The sequence below is a fragment of the Meleagris gallopavo genome, chromosome 4 (assembly GCF_000146605.3).
Source record: "Meleagris gallopavo isolate NT-WF06-2002-E0010 breed Aviagen turkey brand Nicholas breeding stock chromosome 4, Turkey_5.1, whole genome shotgun sequence".
NCBI lineage: Eukaryota > Metazoa > Chordata > Aves > Galliformes > Phasianidae > Meleagris > Meleagris gallopavo.
In genome coordinates, this window is record NC_015014.2 from 17,381,224 (window position 1) to 17,395,459 (window position 14,236).

General features: G+C 59.5%; 3 protein-coding genes across 3 annotated transcripts; 2 read left to right on the top strand and 1 right to left on the bottom strand.

Annotated features, from left to right (window-relative positions):
* The first annotated feature begins 87 nt into the window (after window positions 1-87).
* Window positions 88-5,051, top strand: LOC116216180 (prolow-density lipoprotein receptor-related protein 1-like). The gene is made up of 16 exons (XM_031553258.1): window positions 88-230; window positions 423-542; window positions 615-842; window positions 952-1,065; window positions 1,143-1,262; window positions 1,477-1,602; window positions 1,684-1,890; window positions 2,039-2,207; window positions 2,287-2,455; window positions 2,562-2,787; window positions 2,901-3,026; window positions 3,166-3,387; window positions 3,618-3,926; window positions 4,318-4,530; window positions 4,698-4,983; window positions 5,048-5,051. Exons 4-16 carry the CDS (start codon window positions 969-971, stop codon window positions 5,049-5,051), a joined length of 2,274 nt encoding a protein of 757 aa, XP_031409118.1. The 5' UTR covers window positions 88-230; window positions 423-542; window positions 615-842; window positions 952-968.
* LOC100550280 (very low-density lipoprotein receptor-like) lies at window positions 4,863-10,026 on the top strand. The gene is made up of 13 exons (XM_031553047.1): window positions 4,863-5,285; window positions 5,415-5,630; window positions 5,766-6,004; window positions 6,078-6,207; window positions 6,501-6,679; window positions 6,780-6,966; window positions 7,213-7,431; window positions 7,833-8,016; window positions 8,300-8,501; window positions 8,587-8,751; window positions 8,997-9,197; window positions 9,276-9,818; window positions 9,922-10,026. Exons 1-13 carry the CDS (start codon window positions 5,171-5,173, stop codon window positions 9,943-9,945), a joined length of 2,604 nt encoding a protein of 867 aa, XP_031408907.1. The 5' UTR covers window positions 4,863-5,170; the 3' UTR covers window positions 9,946-10,026.
* Window positions 10,027-11,706: 1,680 nt separating this feature from the next.
* Window positions 11,707-13,722, bottom strand: CLDN23 (claudin 23). The gene has a single exon (XM_003205621.3). It carries the CDS (start codon window positions 13,341-13,343, stop codon window positions 12,453-12,455), a length of 891 nt encoding a protein of 296 aa, XP_003205669.2. The 5' UTR covers window positions 13,344-13,722; the 3' UTR covers window positions 11,707-12,452.
* Between the last annotated feature and the right edge of the window lie 514 nt (window positions 13,723-14,236).

Sequence of the window (14,236 nt, forward strand, 5' to 3'; positions counted from 1 at the left end):
TGCGGGAGGCGGCAGCTCGTGGCACGGCACCTGCTCCTCAAGGCCGTGCTGTGGGGGATGCTCAAGGAGCCTGGGGACCCCCCTGGGCTGACCGTGGCTTTCTCTCGCAGCCCCCGCCAGCCCCACGTGTGCAGCATCACGCCAGGCCGCCTGCGGGGATGGCTGCATCCCCATCTCATGGCTCTGCGATGGAGAGCAGCAGTGTCCAGACGGGACGGACGAGCTATGCGGTGAGTCAGAAGATGGGTCGTGGGATGGGCTGAGGGGGCTATGTTACATAGCGGTGGTGCAAGGCAGGACAGAAGTGCTGATGGCGGCACTTGCCTTTGCAGAGGCACGTGTGTCCTGGAGCACCTGGGGGGTCTGTGGCATGGGCACGTGTGTGGCATGGTAGTGCCGTTGACCCTGTGCCGTCCCTGCAGATGCTCCCTGCGGCGGAGACCCCCACGTCTGGCAATGTGATGACGGCCGGTGTGTTGCCAGCAGCTGGCGCTGTGACGGTGCTGCCGACTGTCCAGATGGCTCTGATGAGCAGGACTGTGGTACGTAGCCCTCAGGGCCCGGGGGGCCGCGGCCACGCAGTTCAGAGTCTGAATGTCGCTCTGTCCCTGCAGTATGTGGAGCGAAGAAGCTGCAGTGTCCTGGCACCCACCACTGCATCCCGCACTGGGAGCTGTGTGACCGGCACCAGGACTGCGAGGATGGCTGGGATGAAGAGGGCTGTCCCCTGCAGCCTTGTCTGCCTGGGCAGTGGCAGTGCAGGAACCGGGTATGCATTGTTGCCGAGTGGAAGTGCAATGGGGTTGATGACTGTGGTGATTCCTCGGATGAAGACATCTGCGGTAAGTGATGGTCCTGTCCAAGGGATGTGCAAAGGCACTTTGTGGGGCACCTCATGAGGCTGGGAGCCACCTGGCATTGCCCTGCCTTCCTGACATATGTGCACCACAGCCCCCTGCCCACCTGGCATGGTGCGGTGCGATGAGGGGAAGTGCATCCTGGAATCCCTGATGTGCAATGATGAGGATGACTGCCTGGATGGCACTGACGAGCCCAGCACCTGCGGTGAGTGGGCACTGGGCAGGGGGAGCCCCAGGGTGGTTCTGCATCACCTCATCTCCCTGCTTCATCCTTTCCTGCAGGACGAAGCTGCTTTGTGCGCAATGGGGGCTGCGCAGAGTCGTGCACTGACACACACTGGGGTGTACAGTGCTCCTGCGGGTCTGGCTGGGTGTTGCAGGCTGATGGGCAGAGTTGTGCTGGTAAGGAGAGGTTGGGGTGTGCATGCTGCAGCACCAAGAGTGGGAATGCCCTGAGACATCCCTGCTCTTGTCCGCATGCAGTGTCAGGTCCTGAGAAGGCTGCTTGTGAGGCATCAGTGGGAGCGGGTGGGTCTGGGAAGCAGGTATCTGGGTGGGCAGTGGCAACATCTGGAGGATACTGGCTCTGGGCTGCCGAAAGTGCCTGTCCCTGCAGATGTGGATGAGTGCTCCCTGGAGTACAGCCCCTGTAGCCAACTGTGCAGGAACACGCCAGGAACTTTCAGCTGTGCCTGCCTCGAGGGCTACCTGCTGCGGCACAGCACCCTCTGTGAAGTAGCAGGTAGAGGGGGGGACCCTGAGGGTCCAGGCAGTGCCCACAGCGTGCTCTGCTCGCCATGTGACATCCCTCTTGTCCTGGCAGACAACTCAACACAACTCCTGGTGGCCGTTGGGGAAGACCTGGCTCTTCTGGATGTGCGGACCCAGGCATACCGCCCTGTGCTCTCCACTGAGGCCGAGCTCCGTGCCCTGGTGTATGATCTTCTCCGTGAAACCTACTACTGGCTGACAGAGGAGGGCGAGCTCTGTGCACGCCTACCGGGGAAGGATGTGCAGCTCCTCTATGCAGGTGCGGAGAAGCAAGGGTGCTAGGTTTTGCAGTGGGGCTGAGATTGGGGCTCAGAGCTGGCTTGCCCCTGTCCTATACCCAGGGGCAACTTGGAGTTTGTCTTGTGTTCTGGAGAGAGGCTGTCCCCTTATCCTCCCTGTCTGTGTAGATGCCGGAGAGGTGAACAGCATCTCCGTGGACTGGTTCACGGGGCAGTTGTACTGGGCCAGCAGCCATCCTGCAGCCATCTACGCAGGGCTGGGTGACGGCCGTGGCTATGTGACAGTGCTGGGGAAGGATGTGGCACCAGAGCAGCTGACAGTGTACCCATCTGCCAGGTGAGGATTAAGAGAGATGTCTGCTGACTGTGGCTTTGGGGGGTGTGCTGAGGCCTGGGCGCTTGGTACCTGCTTCCAGGTCCCTCTATTGGGTCAACCGTGGGCTGAGAGGCCGGACAGTCATTGCTGCAGCGGGCATGGATGGCTCAAACCGTCAGGAGCTCACAGTGGTGTCCATGGAGGAGCCTGTAGGGCTCAGCCTGGACCACGTGGCTGGGAGACTGTACTGGATCAGTGAATACAAGGAGGTAGGGATGGGGGGAAGCAGCACTCAGCCCCACCAGGACCCTGTAGCCAAGGCTTACCGCGCTGGGACATTGGGATGCCATATGGTCACTTTGACCTGTCTCGCAGTCCATCGAGACGCTGCGGGTGGATGGCAGTGGACGCCACTCCTTCCCTGCTGTCCTGCGGAGCCACACAGAGCCGCTGGGCCTGGCTGTATTTGAGAGCCGCTTCTTCTGGGCTGATGGCACCGAGCTGGTGTCAGCCAGCCAGGCCTCTCCACAGGAACATGCCGTACTGCTCCGGGCCCCTGTTTCGGCCTTCACTGTGCTGCATGCACTGCAGCAGCCACCACGTGAGTACTGTGCCTCACCCTTGGTCCTATATGATGGCTCTCCTGGTCCTTTGGCAAGGACTGCTTTGTGGGGATGGTACTGCCTGAGCTCTTAACGTCCCCTTTGCTCCTAGGAGACACTGCTGCATGCGCTCCAGGCTTGTGCAGCCACCTCTGCCTTCTGTCCCCTGTGCACCCTCGAGGCTACAAGTGTGCATGTCCAGAGGGACTCTACCTCCAGCCCTCAGGGAAATGCACAGGTGAGTATAGTCTGCTCGGCTGCGTGGGGCCAGGGACATCCCTGAATATGCAGCCTGGTACCTGTGCAGCCTTTTAGAAGGTCAGCCCTGCTTGTCCTGTGCCTCAGCCATGCTTACATGCTGCTCTTGCACCCCTCAGAGCTGTCCATCATGTACTCATCGAGGACAGCCATCTCCCTGCTGCAGGTGGGCCCTGGAACACACAGCCGACAGGTGCAGGAGTGGCACCTTCCACCTGCCTTCCACCTGCAGGATGTAGACTGGCAGAGGTCAGTGCTCTATGGGACAGATGACAGTGGGGCACTGCTGCGTGTTGTGGGACACCCTGGGAAGCGAGAGACCATCGTGACCGGGCTGCCGGGTGAGACCCTATGTGGGAATGGACAGGGTGCTGGGGCATGCTTGCCTTCTCGGGGCTTCAGCAGGTGCGAGGCTCTGCTGGGTGCTGTACAGTGGTCCCTCGGTGCCCATGCTGAGGCTGTGTTCAGATGTGGGTCAGGCGTGTCCTGGCTTTAGGGAAAGGGGGAACACAGCAGAGGAGCAGGGCCATGGGACAGCCCCATAACTGCTTGCTTGCCTGCTGTCCCCAAGTCTGCTCTGCCCGTGTGGACATCCGCTCAGGGAACCTGTACTGGCTCGCATGTAACCGGAGGGACATCGGAGTGACCAAGGTGTCTGACCTGACCCCACGCATCCTGCACCGTGCTCGCAGCAGCATCCAGCACCTCTTCTTGGACTGGCAGCGAGGAGCTCTCTACTGGCTGGCCCGTGGGCAGCCCCTGCAGCAGCTGAGTCTGTCTGGGGGAAGCCCATGGGATGCTTGGAACGAGACGTGGCCTGGAGAGCTGCCTGCGGCCATGGATAGCAAGGCCTTCAGCCTGCTCTGGAGCTCAGCCCTAGGTGAGCCCCACAGGGATTTGGAGCAGGAAGCAGAGGAGGTTGCTCTACAGACAATAGGTCCCTGCCTGGTCAGTAGGGTGCTCTTGGAACACTTTGTTCCATGGGTGGGCTCCTATCTTCTGCCATGGGATTCCTGCTATAATGGTGTGTTATGGGAGTACAAGGGCTGTCTTGTGAGCCCCAGATCCTCAGCAGGAAAAATTTCTTCTGAGAAAGAGTGGTGAGGTATTGGAACAGGTTGCCCAGGAGGCATTCAAGAAATGTAGAGATGTGGCACTGAGGGACGTGGTTTAGTGGGCACAATGGAGATGGGTTGATAGTTGTACTGAATGATCTTAGTGGTCTCTTACAACCTTTATGATTCTATGATTCTGTTATTTCTTCCTCACAGGCCTGAAAGCACTGAGTCTGACCAAACAGAAAGCAGTCACCCTGGCACCTGGCTGGTCTCATGGCCTTGTGGCTGCCTTTGAGCCCTACTTGGTTGCAGTTAATGAGACGGCTCTGCTGCTGTGGGACCGGAGGACACTGTCTCTTGTGCTATCTGTGCCAGCAACAGGCGTGCAGGGTGTGGTGGCATTCGTGGGCTCAGAGCTACAGGAAGGTAAGAGCAGCTCTGTACTTGATGGGGCTGGGTGGCCTGTCCTGCTCCAAGCTAGGGTGCCACCTGGGTGCTGGGAGCCACATACGTTGTTTCTGGTGGTGCCTGAAGCGTGGGCAGGGCACGACCCCAAATCCAGGCTCATGTTCCAGTGCCTGTGCTTCTGCCAGTGCCAGCAAGCAAAGGACCTGCCCTGCCACTTCCTCCACCTGTGATCACCACTACAAGGACAACCACAGCTACCACATCTGCTCAGCCCACCACCTCCACCACACGGCTTTCACTGAGAAAGACCACTGCTGCGCCTACCATGCCTGCAACAACCACCAAGGCTACTACAACACTGACCACCACCAGCCTGTCCACCCCAACCAAAACCACCACCACCAGGCCATCCACCACAACCACCTCTGTACCAACCACCACATGGACCACTCCAAACAAAACCATCACTGTGTGGGTAACCACCACCAGCACCACCACCACTCGGTCCTTGCCAACCAAGCCTGCTGTCCCACAGCTAAGCACTAGCACCCAGCACCCAACCACTCCTGCACTGGCAGTTCCCCCCACTCCACTCCTCGGGCCCAGCTCTCCACACCCCCCAACCGTGTTCTCCCATCTCTCCTGTCCTCGCACACACATGCCCTGCCGTGATGGCACTGAGTGCGTGGCCCAGGACTACGTGTGTGATGGAGAGAAGGACTGTGCAGATGGCTCTGACGAGGATGGGTGTGCTCAACTCTGTGACGCCCCAGGTAGGAGACAGCCTTTAGTGGGTGGTCATGCGCCAGGGTTTCTGGCTGCTTCCCAGTGGGGCTGATGGGATGAAGCCCTGAGAAGTTCCATGACTGCACAAGACTGAGAATGATCCATTTTCTGCCCAGAGGCCTTCCACTGTGCTAGCAGCACCATGTGTGTTGGGGCTAACGAGCGCTGTGATGGGGTGCCACAGTGTCCCGATGCCTCGGATGAGATGGGCTGCTGGAGCCCCACACAGGACTGTGCCCTGCGCTGCGATGCTGCCACCCGCTGCGTCCCCAAGAGCTGGCTGTGCGATGGCCATGCCGACTGCCTGGATCACACCGACGAGCAGGGATGCGGTGAGACCCGAGGGTTGGCTAGGATGATGTGGTTTCCTGGGGACCGTGTGCCCTGCATATGGGTATACCAGCAGGATGGTTACCAATAGGAGACGGGGACGCTGTGCCCCCTGTCATTCTTGCCTCTGCCCACAGTGCCGAAGAAGTGCAGCCCATCTGAATTCCCCTGCCACAGTGGGCAGTGCGTGGCCCTGGCTCTGCGCTGTGATGGGGACCCTGATTGCCGCGACGGCTCGGATGAGGAGGGCTGTGCCGTGCCCCGGCCTCTGCTGTGCCGCCCAGGTGAGGTGGTCTGTCCCCACAGTGGGGAATGCGTGCCTGAGGCCTGGCGCTGTGATGGTGTGGCTGACTGCAGAGACAGCACAGATGAGCAGGTGGGTGAGTGCTGGGAATGCCTCCTTGTGTCCCTGGAGGGCTGGTGGTACCACTCATCCCCTGCTCCTGCAGGACTGTCCCTTGGAGGAGCAGCAGTGCGGTGAGCGGCAGTGGGGCTGCTCACGTGGCCATGAGTGCATCCCTGATGCCTGGCGGTGCGACAGAGAGAGAGACTGCAGTGACGGCAGCGACGAGGCTGGCTGTAAGCAGCACCTGCATGTCCCCTCTGTGTCCCACCTATGGGTCCTCAGCATAATGGGGAGTGGGAGTGCATCTGCTGCAGAATGCCCCTTCCCAACATCAGCAGTGGCTCTGGTCCTAGGGTGGATGGATGTTGTCTCCATTGGGCTGGTGGCTTTGACATTAGGGTAGCTCCGAAGCAGGCTGCAGGCATTGTGCTGGGCATCATTGCTGTGTGTTCTGTGTGTCCCTCAGCAGCTCCTGCTGAGCACAAGGAGCTAGTGGCTGAGGCTGAGGGCAGCTTCTCCCCCGCAGGCCAGCCCACTCCCTGCCTGAGCCATGAGTACCCCTGTGGGCTGGGGATCTGCCTGAATGCATCACTGGTGTGCAGCGGCCATCAGGATTGTGCGGATGGCTCAGATGAGGGGGGAAACTGCTCCCTGCCCTGCCAGAGACCCTGCTCACAGCTCTGCTACCCATCGCCCCAGGGACCTGTGAGTGCTGCGGACCATGGCCTGGGGTTCTCGCCCCACTGTGCTTCCATGGACTGCACAGGCTGCAGCAGGGAGCCCCATGCACTTGCTGTCCCCACAGCGTTGCTGGTGTGCTCCGGGCTATCAGCTGGCTGAGGACGGCATGTCCTGTGTGGATGTAGATGAGTGTACAGAGCAGGGAAAGGAAACCTGCAGCCAGATCTGCCTCAATGCTCCAGGGACCTACAGCTGTGGCTGCCTCTCTGGCTATCTGCTGGAGCCTGATGGCCGCATCTGCAAACTCAGCGGTAAGTCCTAAGGAGGGCAGGCAGCATTGGGCACCTCCTGGTATGCCAAAAGCCAGTGGGTACCTGCTTGTGTATGCCTCCTGCCTGTGGGAAGTCCTGTGGTCCCCTCCCTATCCCACTGGCCATCACTGATACTTGTCTGCCCACATGGCCATGGCAGTAGGACTTCATCCCAGCAGGCTCTGATGCCTAAGATGGCTATGTTCCTTGGCGTCACCAGTGCTGAGAGTCTCTGTGTCACCCCAGGACCAGAGCCCATGCTGCTGGTGGCTGTGCAATCAGAGGTGCTGTCCTATGGCCTTCGGAGTGGGCGCGAGGAAGTGCTGCTGACCACTGACAAGGAACGGACCGTCTTCTCACTTGACTTTGACCTGGTCGAAAGGAAAATCTTCTGGATGGACCTGGCCACAGAGAGCATTTCCTGGCGGAGTCTAGATTCAAGCAAAAAGGGCACGCTGGTGAAAGGTAAGTTGTAATAGCTTGGGGCTAGTGAGGCTGACCTCTCCGTGGCTTGGATGCAATTGGGGTACCAGGCTGTGTCCCCTTGTATGGGAAAATTATAGAACCATAGAATGGCTTAGGTTGGAAAGAAACCTAAAGCCCACCCAGTTCCAACCTCCTGCCATGGGCAGGGTTGCCACCCACCAGCTCAGGATGCCCAAGGTCCCATCCAGCCTGGCCTTGAATGCCTCCAGGGACAGGGCATCCACAGCTTCTCTGGGCAGCCTGTGCCAGTGCCTCACCACCTGCTGGTCGGAGATGGCTAGGAGAACTCTGAGCTCGTGAGGTGATGGAGATCCAGGCTGTGAGCATGGTGCCCCATGCACCTGTCACCCTATGGGTGTTGACTCTTGGTCTTCTTGCAGGTGTAAGATCAGACTGTATCGCTGTGGACTGGCTTGGGAGGAACCTGTACTGGACGGATGGGGTGGCAGGGCAGGTGCTGGCCACTTCTCTGGGGACTGCCTGGCGAGGGAAACCAGAGTACACCGTGGTGCTGGATGGAGACTTGGACCAGCCACACTCCCTGGTGCTCCAGCCTCTGGCTGGGTAAGGCTGGGGCCAGAGGACTTGGGGACCTTCTTGCCTAGCCCATTGTCCCCCATAGAACCAGACAACAGGCTGGGGGAGAGTTGGGTTGGCCTCATCTGAGTGCTGTTTCAGCTGTATGACTGGGGAGAAGAAACCCAAGCATCTGCTCCTGCCCTGCGCAGAGCTCTCAGTGCATACCTGATGGGATGGGAAACTCTGTTCTGCACTTCCGTGCTGTCCTGTTGCTGCCCTGGTACTGGGCAGCACCAGGTGTGTGGGCCAGCACTCTTCTTTCTGCCAGGATGCTATACTGGTCAGAGGTGGGGAACCAGCCACGGCTGATGGAGGCCACCATGGATGGAAGGCGGCAGCGTGTGCTGCTGGCGCAGGGCTTGGGCTGGCCCACAGCACTAGCCCTTGACCTCCCCACCTCGAGGCTCTTCTGGCTGGATGAAAAGCTGGGCAGTGTTGGTTCCACACATCTGGATGGCACCGATGTAAAGGTGTGCAACTGGAGGTTCTGGCTATGGTTCCAGCTAATCTGGCTGGATTGGGTGCTGGCATTGATACTCACAGCCTCTTCTCCAGGTGCTGCAGCTGAGATGGGTCCAGAGCCCTTTTGCAGCGGCTGTGTGTGAGGACCAGCTCTACTGGTCAGAGAGGAAGGCATGGTCGGTGCAGCAGGTGGACAAGGCCACAGGCAAGAATAGGACAGTGCTGCTCAAGCGACATGGGCAGCCCCATGGCCTTCAGGTACCTATGTGGGGAGCCCAGACTCCTGCTGCACTCACTGCTGGGGCTCCCAACCTGCCACGCCCTGGGTGGCATTGAGAGCTGCACCTACTCCACAAATGATCCCCTAGACTCTGTGGTCCCTGTGGTTGAGAATCACCCATTCTCTTAAGGAGCATCTCCATGCTGGCCTGGTAGCCTGGCATGGTACTGGTTGTGCTCAGCTCTGCTGCTAGACACTGGGCTGAGCCTGCCCTTCCCCACAGGTGATGCACCCAGCCCTGCGCCTGGCAGCTCCCAACCCATGCACAGCCCGCGGCTGCTCCCACCTGTGCCTGCTGAGCAGCCGGCACGCTGGGCAGTGCCGATGCCCCATCGGGCTGACGCTGGCTGCCGATGAGACCACCTGCCTGCCCCTCCACACTTCAGCCTTCGCCCTCCTGGTGTCACCAGCAGCCGTGATGCAGGTACCCACGCAGAGCCAGGTCTCCTAGCTCCCTCCTGGGGAGCAGGCTCTTGGTACCAGAGCTGACTCCTTCCTCCAGGTCTACCTGAAGGACATGCCACGAACGGCTGGAGGCCAAGGCCTCCCCCCACACCGGGCCCTGCCCCTGGCAAAGGTAGTGCGCTTGACAGCTGTTGACTACATGGTGAAGGACAAAAGCCTGTACTTCGCTGAGGTGGGGGGCGACTCCATTGGGATGCTGCGCCTGAAGGACTCGGGCCGACTCTCATGGAAGAAGGTTGTTGCTGTGGAGGGCATGGTGGTGTCTCTGGCCTTGGACTGGCTGAGTGGAAACCTGTACTGGATCGAAGGGCAGCCCACCAGCATCCGTGTAGCCACAGCTGGGGGGCGGTGGGTCCTGATGCTGCTCAGCAGGGGCTGCAGGGCGCTGCCTGGCTGGCCCTCTGCCCTCGCGCCTCCACCATGTGCTTCATCACAGCAGCAGGCAGCCGCAGGCCTGGTCCTGCAGTGGAGTGTGCAGCCATGGACGGCAGTGGCCGCAGAGTGGTGTGGAGCAGAGCCCACGCTCCTGCCGGCCTCACTTTTGGGGGTGCCAGCACCCGGCTCTACTGGGCAGACCAGGGTAAGTGTGGGGCAGCATGGAGGGCAGTGGGGCTCAATCCAGCATGTCCACAAGGGGTGGCATACTATGTCCCACGCCTGATACCCCCTGTGTCTGTCTGCAGAGCGTGGTGCGATTGGCAGTGTAGAGCTGGATGGTTCCCACTTCAGGTTGGTGCGGGAGGGACTGCATGGCCTCAGGCTCTTTGCTGTCGGAGATGGCTTTCTGCTCTGGTCAACATCTGCAACCAATGGTGAGACCATTGAGGGACTGCTGGGCTCCCTCCAGCTTCTGCTGTCCCAGGCCCCGTGGGGCACAGGGTAGTGGCAGGCCAGAGGAGAACAATGCCAGGTAGTGCTGATCCCATGTGTCCCCAGGTTCCAGCAAGGTCTGGCACAGCCGGCTGGAGCAGGCCAAGAGCTGGTGGTTCCTGATGGAGCAAGAGTTGGTGACCTTGAGAATTTACAGCCAGTTCTCACAGGAAGGTAGGTCTGGGGATGCTCCAGCCCCTGGCACCTGGAGCATCAAGCTCCGCGGAGGCCCTGCTAGCAGATTCTGTCTCATCAGGCACCAATGGCTGCACAAAGAGCAATGGAGGTTGTGCCCAGCTCTGCTTGCCCAACCCTGCAGGGCGGCAGTGCCGCTGCTCCCCTGGATACCACCTGGTGCGCGGGGTGACCTGTGCTCCAGTTCCACCATGCCCAGCACTGCTGCAAGCCTGCGCTGACCTCCAGAGCTGCATCTCTGCAAAGCAGGTCTGCGACGGGCACCCTGACTGCACCGATGGCTCCGATGAGTTGGGCTGTGAGTGCCTGCACGCTGCTAGGAAATGCCAGAGATCCCTCATCTTACGGTCTCATCCTGGTGCTCTGATCTGTGCTCATTCCCTCCAGGCACCTCTGAAGAGGCAAAGACACAGGTCCCCGTGTTATCATCATCAAGGACATCCCGTGCAGAAGAGGAGAAATCAACTGTGCCCTCAGCTGCACCTCAGCAGCCCAGGCCCAGCCTGCCTGCAGCCTCTGGGCCCTGGCAGCATGGAGAACCTTTCCTGGCAACCCCAAACACAGAAGAGGTGCTGGGGGCCATGCCGTGCAGCAGCGAGACATGCAATCTGCGCGGGGAGTGTGCCATTGAGTCTGGGCGGGTGATGTGCCACTGCGCCCTAGGCTACCGTGGGGACTACTGTGAGGAGGCAGAGGTGCAGCCGTTGGCAGGCCCCATCGCCCTAGGGGTGGCTGTGCTTCTGTTGCTGGCTGCGGCAGCCGTGGGGGCCCTGGCCTACATGCGGAAGCGAGACAGGAGAAGGAGGTGAGCTGTAGGGCTAGGCTGGAGATGGCTATATGGAGAGCAGCAACAGCCCAGCAGGGAGATGCTGTGGGTTGTGACAGGACCTAGGGATCTGCCCTGTCTCTGAGAAATGGTTCTGCTATCCTGTGGGTACCTTGTTTTTTCCCCCAGGACCTCAAGCACTGCTTCCACCCGAGTGCTGACCCTGTACCACCGTGAAAGTGACCCTGAGGAAGAAGATGAAGAAGAGGAAGAGCTTCCACCCAAGAGCGATACCTTTGTGAATGAAGCTTATGATGGGAAAGAGGTGAGCTGGCCCTGCTCAGGACCCTCCTTGTAAAATCACAGAATGGCTTGTGTTGTAAAGGACCTTAAGGCCCACCCAGCTCCAACCCCCTGCCATGGGCTGGTTTTCCCCCCCCCAGATCAGGCTATCCAGGGCTCCATCCAGCCTAGCTGCTCTATCCATGACCCCTGTGCCAGGGTGCAGGCTGGGCCTAGGGAGGCTGGTTCAAACCTGTCCCTAATGCACTTCTCTGTGGTCCGTACAGGAGCTGCCGGCCCGGCTTGGGAAGGGACCATCTCACCCCAACACTGTACTTCCATAAAGGAACATCGTGCAGCATCCCTGTGCTGTGGTGGTTTGTGTGGGGGACAAGGAAGAGGGAGTACTCTGGGCACATAAAGGGTGGAAATATGGCCTAACAGCCCTGTAGGCAATCCAGGCCAGGCTTGGCTCCTGCCCTCTTTTGCAGGGATTTTATAGCACAGCTGTCTCTCACAAACCAGTGGGACCAGTTCTACTGCCTCCCACTAAGCACACGATGGAAAGAGAAATATGTGCTATTTTTCTTCTCTGTGACTTTCTCCCCCCCCTCAAAGTGGCTGTGCACAAGGAAAGAGAAATCTTCTCCTGAGCTGCTCTTAACCCTGGGGGGAAAGTCCTTGGGGAAGGCACCTGTAAAAGCCACCTGTCCTCCTCCAGACCTTTCCTCCCTTCTCCAGGTGAAGCACGGTGGGGCAGGGTTGGCCATGCTTTGCTGGCTCTCAGCCAGCATGCCTGGCAGAGAGCCCATAACTACCTTGCAGCACAGAACTGTTCCTCCTCATTTATTTTGATGTTTGCTCAGCCCTAAATAGAGCAGAGACATTTGGTCCCCCACCCTGCAGGCTGCACAGCACTAACTGGTGGCCCGCTCACATGAGAATACTGCAGCTGCCTTAGCCCTGCATGGCACAGGGTACTGAGCTAAGAGCTGCACAGAGGGGCTGGAGCCAGGGCTGGAGCCAGTACAGCTTTGGCATGGTTGCAGAGCTGGGAGAATGGCTGCCTGCAGAGCTTCAAGGTGTGTCACTGTGCTGGAGCTACAGGTCCGAGTCACAAGGCAGGGTGCTCCTCCCACGCCGCCTGTCTCGCTCATCCTCCAGCACATCCCAGGGGTTGCTGTAGGCCCCAGTGATGGAGCGTGTCCCTGGCTCCAACACTGGGCTGGGGGAAGTTTTGGAGGCCCTGCGCTCCTTGCAGCAGTGGTGGAAGCTGAGGGTCAGGGCCAACCCCCCCAGAATCTCCAGGCAGCTACCCAGGTAGCTCAGCACCAAGCTGTAACCCACAGCCAGCGCGGCACCAGAGGGTGCAGGCAGTACCTCCAGCTCATGGGTGTACCAGGAGGCAGGCACCAGGCTCAGCAGCCCCGAAAGCAGCAGCACGAGCCCCGAAGCACCAGCCAGTGTGTGCTGGGGTTCCTTCTGCCAGCACCGCACCCCCAGGGCAGCCACCACCAAGCCCAGCACTGTGAGCACCAGCGAGCTGGGCATCAGGCCTCGTGCCACCTGCACAGGCACCTCCTTGAAGTAGCCCAGCTCATCCTCCTGCCCGCAGAGGCGATCATGGCTGCTCTGCCGCTCCCTGCACAGGTCCCAGATGCCTTGCTCCAAGATGAGGTCGGAGGGCTGATTGGGGATGAGGCTCACCTGCCTCCAGTTGGGTGCCAACGTGCCTGTCAATGTCAGCAGAAGCCCGCAGGGGCAGAGCACCAGCCCCACGATCATCACGGCCGGCGTCCGCATGCTGGGAGAGTGGGCTGCAGGGTGGCTCTTCGAATCCTGCTGCTTCTGCTTGCTGAAAGCTGGGATTCTCGTGCAGCAGCACCCGGTGAGCTGGGCAGGCTGTGGGAGCTGTGAGCTGCAGGAGGAAGTGCAGGCAGGGAGGAGCCGGCAGGCAGCGGGCAGGGCTGGCTGGCACCCAGCTGGCAGCATGGGCACGTGGGAGTCCCTGGTGCTCCACTCCCCTTTGCGGGTATATCGGGGGAAGTGAATTTATTGGTGAAAGCATTAATTCATCAACTTGCAGAATTGGTAAGGATCCTGCAGTCCTTCATCAGCTCAAGCCTGATGAAGCCTGGCCTTCATCTCCTTGCTCTTCCTCCCCATGAGCATCTCCTGTACATCACTCCTAGTTCCTTCTGTGAGCCTTTCCTCCATAAAATGCCCAAGTCTTGGGCATTTCATAATTTCCCTGAATTTGTGCCAGTCACGCTGGGTCCAAGAGAGGGCAGCATTCTCTGTGGATTAATTTGGGATGATTCATCCCAGCCAGGCTGACTGCAGGTCTTCACCACAGCGTGCTTGCGCTGGTGGCCTCGGATACCTTAGAATCATAGAATTATTAGGGTTGGAAAAGACCTCTAAGAACATCCAAGTCCAACCCCAGCCCATCCCCACTATTCCCATCGACCGTATCCCTCAGTGCCACATCCATACTGTTCCCGAACACCTCCAGGGACGGTGACTGTACCACCTCCCTGGGCAGCCTGTGCCACTGCATCACCACTCTTTCTGAGAAGAAATTCTTCCTAATATTCAACTTGAACCTTGAGGTTCCCTGAGGGTTCTCTTTGGCTCTGTGAGTGCCACACTGCTGGGGAACTCATTGTGGAGCTGTGAGCCATGGAGCTCAGCTCCTGGTGCTGGGAGTTTTGCAATTAAGCAGTGAGTTCAAGTGTAAGAGCCTGGGCCCTTCCAGTTGGTTAACCCAATGGGGTGTCTGCCCTTGGGCTGGTGCCCAGGCTCCTGACTGTAGGCTAACAGTAAGCAAATTGGGTGATGTGGCCCTGATGCTTGGTGTCCTGCCCTGAGTAATATCAGGGAAG